This window comes from Calidris pugnax, unplaced genomic scaffold (genome assembly GCF_001431845.1).
Source record: "Calidris pugnax isolate Ruff unplaced genomic scaffold, ASM143184v1 scaffold103, whole genome shotgun sequence".
Classification (NCBI taxonomy): domain Eukaryota; kingdom Metazoa; phylum Chordata; class Aves; order Charadriiformes; family Scolopacidae; genus Calidris; species Calidris pugnax.
In genome coordinates this window covers 3,072,103-3,083,193 of record NW_015090990.1, presented here as the reverse complement: position 1 = coordinate 3,083,193, position 11,091 = coordinate 3,072,103, and the positions used below count along the sequence as shown (strand labels likewise).

The 11,091-nt window shown below is 64.9% G+C and overlaps 2 protein-coding genes across 5 annotated transcripts; one reads left to right on the top strand and one right to left on the bottom strand.

The window, feature by feature from the left end:
* Positions 1-1,045: 1,045 nt before the first annotated feature.
* LOC106895287 (sterol 26-hydroxylase, mitochondrial) lies at positions 1,046-4,257 on the top strand. The gene is made up of 8 exons (XM_014954626.1): positions 1,046-1,370; positions 1,646-1,845; positions 1,929-2,126; positions 2,259-2,419; positions 2,765-2,931; positions 3,209-3,290; positions 3,384-3,584; positions 3,682-4,257. Exons 1-8 carry the CDS (start codon positions 1,183-1,185, stop codon positions 3,805-3,807), a joined length of 1,323 nt encoding a protein of 440 aa, XP_014810112.1. The 5' UTR covers positions 1,046-1,182; the 3' UTR covers positions 3,808-4,257.
* Positions 4,258-5,052: 795 nt separating this feature from the next.
* On the bottom strand, positions 5,053-10,927 carry PRKAG3 (protein kinase, AMP-activated, gamma 3 non-catalytic subunit). Of its 4 annotated transcripts, none has more exons than XM_014954629.1 (13): positions 10,534-10,926; positions 9,569-9,608; positions 9,004-9,269; positions 8,839-8,920; positions 8,693-8,751; positions 8,362-8,407; positions 8,197-8,251; positions 7,976-8,102; positions 7,702-7,867; positions 7,500-7,537; positions 7,137-7,283; positions 6,878-6,953; positions 5,070-5,680 (listed from the first exon to the last, which is right to left on the bottom strand). In XM_014954629.1, exons 1-12 carry the CDS (start codon positions 10,564-10,566, stop codon positions 6,924-6,926), a joined length of 1,089 nt encoding a protein of 362 aa, XP_014810115.1. In that variant the 5' UTR covers positions 10,567-10,926; the 3' UTR covers positions 5,070-5,680; positions 6,878-6,923. The 4 variants fall into 4 exon arrangements, 3 of the variants coding, with proteins under 3 accessions (XP_014810114.1, XP_014810115.1, XP_014810113.1); XM_014954627.1 differs by lacking the exon at positions 6,878-6,953 and adding an exon at positions 6,954-7,047 and having other exon boundaries at positions 5,074-5,680; positions 10,534-10,927; XR_001413404.1 differs by having other exon boundaries at positions 5,076-5,680; positions 6,878-7,047; positions 10,534-10,925.
* Between the last annotated feature and the right edge of the window lie 164 nt (positions 10,928-11,091).

The window sequence follows — 11,091 nt, the reverse complement described above, 5'->3', positions numbered from 1 at the left end:
GCAGCACCAGCATCAGCCCTGCTCTCCTGGTCCTGCTCTCCCGGGGTCCCAGCTGCCAGCAGGCACCGGTGGGCAGGTTTCACGGCTGCCCACGGCCCCACACAGCGTGTTCGCCCGGCAAGCCGCCTGCGGCACCGGGGCGGCCGTCCCTCCCCCTCCTCCTGCCACCACACGCGAGGAACGTCTCCCCGCGGTGACGAATCCAGCTGAATCCGGGCGCAGGCTGCGATGCAGTCAGTCACCAAGGGAGATTGTACCACGTGCATCCCCGCAGCCGCGGGGAACGGGTACCAGGGCTTCCCGGCTGGGTCGCCCCACAGCCCCCCGGGCTTGGCCCTGCTCCACAGAGGCTCTGGTGGTGCCTGGGTGGGATGGAAAGCACCCTTGGACATGGCCCCGTGTAGATCCATTTGCAAAGGGGTGCCCAGCTGCCCCCGAGGGATGCACTCGGGGGTCACCGTGCTCCCCAGTGGGGATGCAGGCATGGCACCCTTGGGTACAGCTGAAGAGAGGGGAGCTGTGGCCAGCAGAGCCCAGAGCAGGGCTGATGGATGTCTTCTAGCTGGCCTGTGAGCCCATGGCCCCAGGGCCATGCCCTACGGGTGGCAAGCTGCCCTGGGAGCAGCTCAGTCCTGCCCTCCCACCACTGATCATTAACCAACCTTATCGGGAGTTGGGTTCAAGGACCCACCTAGGGACTGTTGCCCCCAGGTTGAGCAGAGCATGGCTGGGGCCGTGCTGGAAGCAGTGGGGCTCTAACCTGTTGACAGCCACTGCCATGTCCCTGCATCTTAGCAGAGCCCTGCGCTTGGCAGTTGTCCCTGTCCCTGCTGTCCCTTCTTAGTCTTGCTTGCCCACAAGACCCACCAGACCCTCTGTGCATCTCTGGGGTGGGTGAAGGTTGTGCCAGCTTGTGCTGGGGATCGGTGCCTGGTGCGCTTAGTGCTGGCAAAGGACATGAGCCTGGAGGCACCAGCCCAGGCCACCTGCAGAGCACTTCAAGGATGGTGCCAGCTTGGGGGTGGTCAGAGCTTGGGCCCAGCTGGTGCTGAAGGGTCCCCCAGGATGGGTGCAGGGCATGCTGGACACACGCAGGACAGCATCGGGGCAGGGAGGGACTGATCCTGCCGCAGTGCTGGCCCCATCCCATTCACCCTGCTGTGCTCTGGTGCATCCCAGCTGATGTCCCGGCGCCTTTATGGCCCTATCTGGAAGTCAACCTTCGGGCATTATGAGAACATTAACATCGGGAGCCCGGTGGTGCTGGAGCAGCTGCTACGGCAGGAGGGCAAGTACCCCATGCGGAGCGACATGGCCCTGTGGAAGGAGCACCGGGACACGCGGCGCCTGCCCTACGGACCCTTCACCGAGTGAGTCCTGCCCTGGCTGCGCTCTGTGGGGTGGCACGTGGCTCCTGTCCCTACCCCAGGTGGCAGCTCACATTGTTCCCTCTCCTGCAAGCAGTGTGTTCCCCCACAAGCAGAAGGGCATGGTCATGGGGGGTGGGGGATGGTGGTGGAAAGAGCCTCAGCATGGTTCCAGCCTGGCACGGGGAGGATGCCCCCACCCCTAGGGACTGGGGAACTTGCCAGCCACTGCCCTCTGCCCGGCCGTGCCCCCGGCGCTGAGCCCTGTCCCCGTGCAGGGAAGGGGAGCGCTGGTACCGCCTGCGCCAGGTCCTCAACAAGCGGCTGCTGAAGCCCTCGGAGGCGGTGCTGTACGCGGACGCCATCGGGGAGGTGGTGTCGGACCTGATGGTGCGGCTGCGGGACGAGCGGAGCCGCAGCCCCTCGGGGGTGCTGGTGGGGGACGTGGCCAACCTGCTCTACCGCTTCGCCCTGGAAGGTAGGGGGGTCCTCCCCCTCGCCCCCACCCTGCCCCACTCTTCCCATCCCCACAGGGGTCTGGATGAGGCCTTTCTCCCGCAGGTATCTCCTATATCCTCTTCGAGACCCGCATTGGGTGCCTGAAGCAGCAGGTCCCCGCCGAGACCCAGCGCTTCATCGACTCCATCAACCTCATGTTCAAGAACTCCATCTTTGCCACCGTCTTGCCCCGATGGAGCCGCAAGGTGCTGCCCTACTGGGACCGCTACTTGAACAGCTGGGACACCATCTTCGCCTTCGGTGAGTGGTGATGATGGGGAGCCCACATGGTGGGATTGAAGGACCTTCAAAGGTGGGGCAGTCCCCAGCCTCCTGTCCTTTGGGCCATTCTCGCTCTTCTCAGCGCTGGGTCCCACTCTCTTGTCCCTACAGGCAAGACCCTGATTGACCGAAAGATGGAGGAGCTGGAGGGGCAGGTGGAGCGGGGCAAGGAGGTGTCTGGCTACCTGAGCTACCTGCTGGCCAGCGGCAGGCTCAGCCTGGATGAGGTCTACGGCAGCGTGGCCGAGCTGCTGCTGGCCGGCGTGGACACGGTGAGAGCTGGGCAGTTGCCACCTGAGGGATCCCCACCAAGCTCCGTGCTGGGGGGGAGCCACGGGGCCATGCTCAGCTGTACTCCACAGACCCTACAAGCTCTGGGCTGGTAGTTGGGGGGGCTGGTAGATGCTCCACAGGTGCAAACCCTCAGGAATCGGTCACCACAAACCATGCCCTGCTCCCTGCCTCAGTTTCCCCCGTGCTCACTGCCCCTAACCCCTGGCTTCCCTGTGCACCGGGGCAGGGGCTCCCTGGTGCTGTCCTAGTGCCACAACTTGGCACAAGGCTGTTTGGGTACTGCTCCCATCTCCCTCACTCGACTCTGTGCTCTCCTCCCCCAGACCTCCAACACGCTGTCCTGGGCCCTGTACCACCTCTCCCGGGATCCGGGCATCCAGGAGACCCTGTACCAGGAGCTGAAAGCCGTCGTGCCTGCCGACCGGTATCCTGGTGCTGAGGATATCCCCAAGATGCCAATGCTTCGGGCCGTGATCAAGGAGACGCTGAGGTACAGCCCAGCCTTGTCCTTGTCCCAGGGTCCCTGTCACTGACCCCTTCCCCATGGGCAGTCCCTTCTTCCCCCATGTTGGGGAATGCACCAACCAGAGATGGTGCAGGGCTGGATTTCAGTCCTTCAGGTCCACATCCGTCCGCATCCTCCCTGGGGAGAAGGAAGCAGCCGCTGAGCAGCCAGGAGATGTTCTCCCTTGTCCTGCCTTTGGCTCTTTCCCCTTGGGGTTCCCCAGATGGGTCCTGCTCCCCCACTAACTCTCCCCATATCCTAGGGTCTACCCCGTGGTGCCCACCAACGCCAGGGTCTTCTATGAGAAGGACATTGTCATCGGAGACTACCTCTTCCCCAAGAACGTGAGTGGGGGCCATGCCATGGGGACTCCTGCTGCACTCAGTGGGGCCTGGCGGGGGTCATTAACCTCCCCCCCAACAATTCTTGCCCTGCAGACCCTCTTTGTCCTGGCACACTACGCAATGTCCCATGATGAGACCTACTTTCCCGAGCCCGAGCGGTTCCTGCCCCAGCGCTGGCTCCGGGGCCATGGCTCCCCCCACCACCCCTTCAGCTCCATTCCCTTCGGCTACGGGGTCCGGGCCTGCGTTGGCCGCCGCATCGCTGAGCTGGAGATGCACCTGGCCCTCGCCAGGGTGAGTAGGGATCCCCCCGCCCTGGGTAACTCCGCCACAAGCTGGGATGGGGAGCTCAGGGGGTCCCTGAGGCACTGCCACCCCCTTCTCCCTACAGATCATCCAGGCATTCGAAGTGCGGCCGGACCCTCGCGGCGTGGAGGTGACATCCGTGTCCCGCATCGTCCTGGTGGCCGACAAGCCCATCAACCTGGAGTTCATTGCTCGCCCGGGGGCCCCCTGACTGCGCACCCACCCCGGGCACCAAGCGGGGACCCCCGCTGCCCCACGAGGAGGGGCAGGAAGGGAAACCCACCCTCTCACCCACCCCCTGCCCGACTGGGATGGGGGGGCTCCCAGCCCCACTGTGGGGAAGGTGAGGGGGGAATGAGAGATGCCTCCAAATCGCCCCTGGGGCACTAGTGTCCCCCTACCCCGAATCAGCAGGAGGCTTGGGGAACTGCTGTGCCTTTCACACGCTGGGAGGGGTTGTGTCTCCCCCCCATCCCGTGCCCAGCTGGGCTGCGTCGGGGAGCCGGGAGCTCTGCCAGGGTTGGGGGGGTATGCGGGGAGGGGGCTTGCAGCCGTTCGGTGTCTCCTTCGTCCCGTCCTTGTGTAGCTGCGCGTGGATCTGTGCCTGGAGCCAGGATGTCTGGGTCCTCTCTGAACAGCTGACCTTGGCCTCAGCCACTTCTCCGTGCCTCAGTTTCCCTTCTGCCTCCCCGGGGAGGGTTGAGCTGCCAGCGGGGGTTTGGGGGTTGGAGCCAGCCCTGGCCCTGGGCAAGCAGAGCGATGTCCCCTGAGATGGGGAGGGGGGCCTGTCACCACCCAGTGCTGGCATCATGTCACCAGCAGGCACTGGCAGGGCCAGCCACCACATGGGGGGTGTGGAGCACCCGAGACCTTTTGCTATCAGCCGTTATTTCACCGAGATGCTGATATGGGGGGCACAGGAACAGGGGCAGGACTCGCTCTGGGCAAATCAGCAGAGAGGATCAGTTCAGCTCCCCCGGTCCCCAATCTGGCTGTCACCCAGGGCCACTGCAGGGGCTCAGAGCTGGCAGCAGCCACAGACAGGGGAGCTTGAGTTCCGGGAGGACGGGGGTACAGGGCACCCCCATGGTCATTCCCCCTCACCTTCTTGCTGCTGGGGAGCCCAGCTGGACTGGGGGCAAGCAGCAGGCAGACACCCTACTGGTACCAAGGCTGCTGTGCCCAGTATGTCCCTGAAGGGACCCACTAACCACTGCCACAGTGGAGCCATCAAGGCTCTATGACCTATGGTGAGCCAATGTCCCCGTGTCCCTGGCTCTACCCAGGTGGGCAGACGTGCCAGCCTCTGCTCACACCACCCTCGTTGAAGCAGATCCCAGTGGGCATCCCAGGCTGGGTGCCCCAGCTCTGCCAAGCAGCCGGCACCCCCTCCTCAGCCACCTCTCTTCGGAGGAACCATGCCCATCTGCACCCCAGAAAAGCGAGGCAGCAGTTCCTGGAGCAGGCTGCTTTATTTATTACAACAAAGCTGAACAGACTAGCAAATAAATAAATACCCCCCGCCCACCCCAAAACATGCACAGGCTCCCCGTGCAAGTGCCCGCCCTGGCGCCAGCTCCGGCACAGGCTGTGCCTCTGCCAGGGTGCTCCAGCCCTGCGTGACCCCCTACAACAAAGCCTGTGTGTGCAGCTCAGCCTACGCTACCGGGCACCGGGTGCCGCTGGCAGGACCGTGCTGGCCGCGGGGGAGCCGCAGCCCAAGCGCTCAGATCCGGCAGCAGGGTGGGAGAGGGGTGGCCGCGTCCCCTGGGGCCACGCAGGTCCCCGTGCCCAGCTGCGGGCATGACATGGCTCCTGGGGCACGGTGCCCATTGAGTTTCACCGTGTGCTCGCTGGCAGGAGGCAGCCCCGGGGCCCCCGTTTCCCTGCTCCCTGCCTCCCCGAGGCCGGCAGGATCTGGCCCCAGACTCAAGACGAGCCCCAGGACCGGGGCAGCCCCTCCAGGCGGAGAGCCTCCGGGGCCCAAGCCTCCTTCCATGGCCCCAGGGCCATGCAAGAGACCCCCGGGTTGGACGAGATGACGGCACTTCCCTGGTGTCTTCAGAGTGAGAATCGGTCGATGCCTGAGGGGCAAGAGAGAGCGTGAGGCCATAAGTCCCCAGCAGGCACCGGTGTTGGGCTGGGCACCCTGCGACACGGCCCTCCAACTTGCCCTAGTGGCCACGGAGACAGCAGGGTCTTGCCTCCACCCCTGGGTGCAAGCCCTGGGGTAGGAGGGGGATGCTGGCCTGGAGGGGGGGACAGCCCAGTGGTCCCCCCAGCACAGCCACCCCTGTGCGCAGCAGGGATGGGGTGAGTGAAGGCACCGTGATGGGGAAATGGGGGGGAGGTGTGTCCCACATCTGCTGTGTCAACACACACCACCTCCCCAGTCCCTTTCTCCATGGAGCAACTGGGCATTTCTGGGGGAGTGAGTGGGCACAAGGGTGGGCATGGAGTGGCCCAAGCTCGTTTCCCACCACCACCCCAAAAAAAGCATCATTACCTTTAGGAAGCAGCTGGACATTGGGGCCAGCTCCTCCACAGTTCACCCCTAAATGGGTGCTACGGTGGGTGCCAGTGCCATGCCCACCCATCACCAGTGAGGACTCACCAGGCAGTGGGTGAGTAGAGCCAGGCGCAGGTGGCCAGGCAGCACAGTCCCAGCACAGGAGTGAGCCCCATCCCCAGAACAAACAGTTTTGGGGCCACCATGGGCAGAGGGGGCAGTGGGCTCTGCCAACCATGGCCAATGGGTCAGCCACCATTGTACACACACGTACACACAGCTAGTGGCAAGCAGCACGTCTGGGCTGTGCGAGTGGGGGGGGTCTGTCCCCTCTGTCCCTCCCACCCCTCCCGGAACAGCACTGGAGGGGCTCAGGTCTCAGGAGGGACAAGATCAAAAAAGAGTCTTGGGGTGCATCACAGACTAAAACCCTCCTCCAGCCCAAAGCACAGGGACCTGCAAAACCTGCATCCCACGTGCTGCCTGGGTGGGGGCCTGGGGGTGTCTCCGTGGCAGGTGCCCACATCCTTCCTCATGGACACCAGGGATCAGGATCCCAGAAGGGATCCCCTGTGATCCTTGTGTCCTCGGGGACAAGCGCAGCATCCAGGTCCTGCCACCCCGACCTGGGGGTGCTGGACCCCAACCTCAGCCTCCTCCATCCCCTGGGGCCAATTTGGCTGAGGTGGAGGCCGATGGCCCGAGCAGGGAGGTGCGGGTGGCCCAGCGGCGGGGAGGGGACAGGCACGCAGTGGCAGGGGACGGCGCCTACCTGAAGTGGAGAGAAATGGAGGGTGCAAGTGGAGAAAGATGGAGCGTCACGGGCTAAGAGTTAAGAGCATCGATACCTGCAGGAGTGAGCACAAGGGCCTGGAGGATGTCGGAGAGGGAGACGATGCCCCGCGGGTACCGATTCTCATCCACCAGAACCAGGCGATGGACCTGTGGATGCAGGCAGAGCATCGCAGGCAGCTCAGGCAGCGGGGCAGGGGAGGGGGCTGGCGCCGGCATGAGGTGTCCCAGCTGCTCACCTGCTCCTTGGCGATGCGGTCGATGATGTCCTCCATAGTTTCGTGGGGGTAGCAGGTGAGGACCCCCTCCAGGCAGATGGTGCGCTGCCGCAGCGCCTCCCGCACGCTGATGTCCAGGTTGTTGTAGGTCTTCTGGGCTGCCAGGTGCTGCGGGAGAGGTGGCACCTCTCAGTGCCCCAACACGTCCTCGCACCCCGTTGTGCTGACACCGAGCCCCAGTGACACAGAGGGCAGATCTACACCGGCACGAGTATCGGCGTACTTGGGGCACATTTGCATGGGCACAGGCAGGTGTGAGCACCCCACCAGCAGTGTGCAAGGGGCCACAGTCGTGCCAGGCACGCAAACACACAGGGTACTCACAATGACGTCGAACCGAGAGTAGAGGCCGACCACTTGCCCTGCAAGGAGAGACAGCGCAGGGGCTGGGGAAGGGGCCCTGGGGACCACCCACCTGCATTTCAAGGGGCAGCCCAAGGGCCAGGAGGGGGGTTTTGGGTGGGGATGGGGCCGGAGCCACTGGCAGATGGAGATGAGGGGGTTGCTGGTCCCCCTCCCCAGGTACCAGCATCGTTGATGACTGGCAGGGCAGAGACACGGCGGTCCACGAAGATCTCCAGGGCGGTGTAGATGGGGGCGGTCTCAGGCACAACGGCCACATCACGGAAGGTGCCAACACACAGCTCCTGCACCGTTTTCTTCAGGAAGCGTGGCTTGGGGATGGTGGACCCCTGTGCCAGGGCAGGGCAGGGCTGGGCTGGCACCTACGCATACCTGACACCCTTGCTTGTGCCCCTACACACCCGCCGTGTGTGTGCACACACGGCCCCAGCACTCACGAAGATGTGGAGGAACTTGAGGATGCGCTTGTGCGTCAGGATGTGCAGGACATTGCCTGAGACGGGCTCGATGACAGGCAGGCGATGGATCTTGTGCTTGATCAGGGAGTAGACAGCATCGAAGAGGCTGTGGGTGACAGTGACACCGTGGGGGGGATAGGGCTGCCTCCCGGGCACACCCCCCCATGGGACGTGCTCTCTCCCAGTGCGCAGCTCCTCACCTATTGCTTGGGGAGATGTAGACCAGTGGCTTGAAGGAGCCCTGCAGGTACACCTCTGCCAAAGGAGAGAGGTGGGAGAGGGGGTATCCCGCACTCCTGGAGCCCAGCTCCATGCCCTGTGTGACATCCCCAGCCCAGCAACCCCCATTGTCCCCAGTTTTTTACCTCTCCAGGTCTCAATCTTGTGCTCCTCCACCTCATAGATCTGAACCTGAGGGCAGGGAGATGCCCTGGTCATGGTGGCCCCATGGAGGACTGAGGGGGCTTTGGGGCATTCCCACTTCCCTGGACATCCCACCCCACCACCCTGAGCACGGAGACCACATCTTGGGTGCTGGGCAGAGGGGCACCAAGCAGACACTGGGCTGGCCCAGAGCAACCCCCAATGACGAAGAGGGGACCAAGAGAGGGAAGAGGGGGACCAGGAGAGGTGGGGACAGCCCATGCCAGCCCCATGCTGCCCCCTGACCCTCCACACCCTCCCCACCACACTCACCAGGGGCGAGCGGTAGTAGCGGTGGAGGATGTTGATGAAGTCGGTGATGGTGAGCATCCCTGCGGAGACACGTGGGGCTGGCAGCGCTGCCCGCACCCCTTACTGCCAGGCAGGGGAAGGGGTCAGGTGGCGCTGCCGGCACTCACCCACAAAGCTCTGTTTCTTGCTGTCCCAGAGCGGGGCGGCACGCACCCCGTTGGCCACCAGTGCCACGAAGGCTTTCTTGATCTGCCGGGAGAGTCGGAAGGGGGTCAGGGCATTCCTGAGCCTGCTCCCTGCCCTGATGCCCCGCTGATCCCCCGCTTTGTCACCTCCAGGGAGATGTCGAAGACAACGAGCTTGCAGCTGGTGGGGACGGCGTCGTAGCAGCAGTGGCTCCTCAGGAAGTGCATGTAGACCTCGGCGTCAGGGGTCTGAAACTCACTTTCGGGGCCCGGGCCCAGCCCCAGCATCTCATTGCCCAGCGTGAAGGTGACAGGTCTCGGGCTCCTGCGCTTGTCCTCTTCCTCCTCCTCTTCTTCCTCCTCCCCATCCTCCCTGGGGCACAGGGCCTCTGGGAACCCTGTGGGCAACCCCCCTACCCCAGCCCTGGCTGGTGAGCTGAGCTGCCGGGTCACAGTGCTCTCCTGCCTGGGGGGAGCAGGGGGGATGCTGAGGGAGGGGGTGCTCCCCACAGACTATCCTGTTCCCCCCTCCACATTGACAGACCACAGCACTGCAGCTCTCCAGCCTGGGGGCACCAGGAGCTGCTGGGAAGGAGCTGAGGAGTGGGGCATCAAGGGGTATGGGCTGGGTGGGCAGAGGACCGACATGCTAATTGCATGAGTGAGCCAGGTCCCCCCCTTCCTATGAGCCTCAGCACTGCCCACTACCCACCTTTCTCCTCGGGGCAGGCAGTGGCATCCAGCAACGCCACCTGAAGGGACACACAGCGAGGGGGAATCAGCAGAAGTCAGCCCAGCCTCTCCCCCACCCATGGGTGCTGTCTGCACCCACCCAGCTACCCCAGTTCCCCCCGAAGCCGGGCAGAGGGGACCATCCTTTTGGGGTGAAGATGCAGGCTGGGCTCAGCCCCCATCTCCCTGGGGAGTCCCCCACCCAACCAAGACCCCCAGAACCTGCTGCTTCTGGTGGCTCCAGCCCAGGACACCCAGCTTGTCCCCAGGCTCTGGGGGGTGCAGTTGGGGTCCTCAGACCAGGGGAGGGGAGGGAGGACCCCCTGGTTCCTCTCTCCATTATCAGAGCCGAGTGCATCCCACAGCGGCTCCGCACCCGTCCTCTCCCTTCTCCGACCCCAAGGTGTAAATCCCGGTCCTGCTTCCTCCCGTGCCGGGAGCCCCGCCAGCCCCACCTGCCCTCCGGGGACCAGGTCCACCCTGGGAGACCCTACAATAACAAGGGGGGCAGCCCCAGGTGGGACAGAGATGGGCACAGCCGTCCAGCTGACCTCATGCCCCCTGGTCCCCGGGAGACCCTACCATAACAAAGCAGCACAGGCGGCGGGAAGAGCAACCCCGGACCACAAACCCACTGGCAGAGCCAATGTTTACGAGCCACCCTACAATAACAAAGGCACGGGGACTGCTCCTTAAGGAGCCCAGAGCCAACCCCAGGAAGAAGGTGACCCTACGCCAACACCCCCCAACCCCAACCCTTCCCAAGGGGCTGGGGACAGCAGGAGCAGGCAGGCGGGTCAGACTGTGCTCCGTGTCCTTGTCCTCATGGCTGCCCAATCGTGCGAAGAGGGGGTGCCAGCCCCTCACGTCCCCCCACCCCGAGGGTGTCCCGTCCCCATAGCTGGGGGGCTGTCGGGCCGGGCCCCCCACCCGCCCCGGCGGTACCTGGGGCGCAGTGGGGCCGGGGAGTCGCTCCATGCTGACTGCGGGGCAGCGCTGCTATTCTGGGCCCGCGGCTGGCGGGGCCCTGGCAGATAGGGTGTCAGCGAGCAATGCCAGCCATGCCCCCGCCACCGCGGGGAGGGGGGGGGAAACGACACACACGCACCGAAACCACGGCGCCACCCCGCGACCCCCCAGCAGCCGGCCCGAGAGGGGTGACCGTGTCCCCCCGGGGACAGCGCTGGCCCTGGGGATGCTGGAGGAGGGCTGGATCCTTCCCTGGGGGTGGGCGGCAACCAGAGCAGCTGGGGACACGCTGTCCCCCGTGATGCCCTGACCCTGCCCGGGGTCCCGCTGCCAGGTTCAGCCGTCCCTGGTCACCCCGGGTCTCACGGTGGGGACAGCCGGGGAACCTCCTTCCTCGCCCGCCGGGCCACCCACTCCTGCCCACCCTTCCCTCCCTCCGCTCGCTCCCGGCTCCATTGCTATTTCAGGAAGGTTCAAATAACCCCTTGGCCGCCTGCCGCAGCGGCCAGGGAGCAGCCGTGTGGGCGAGCGGGG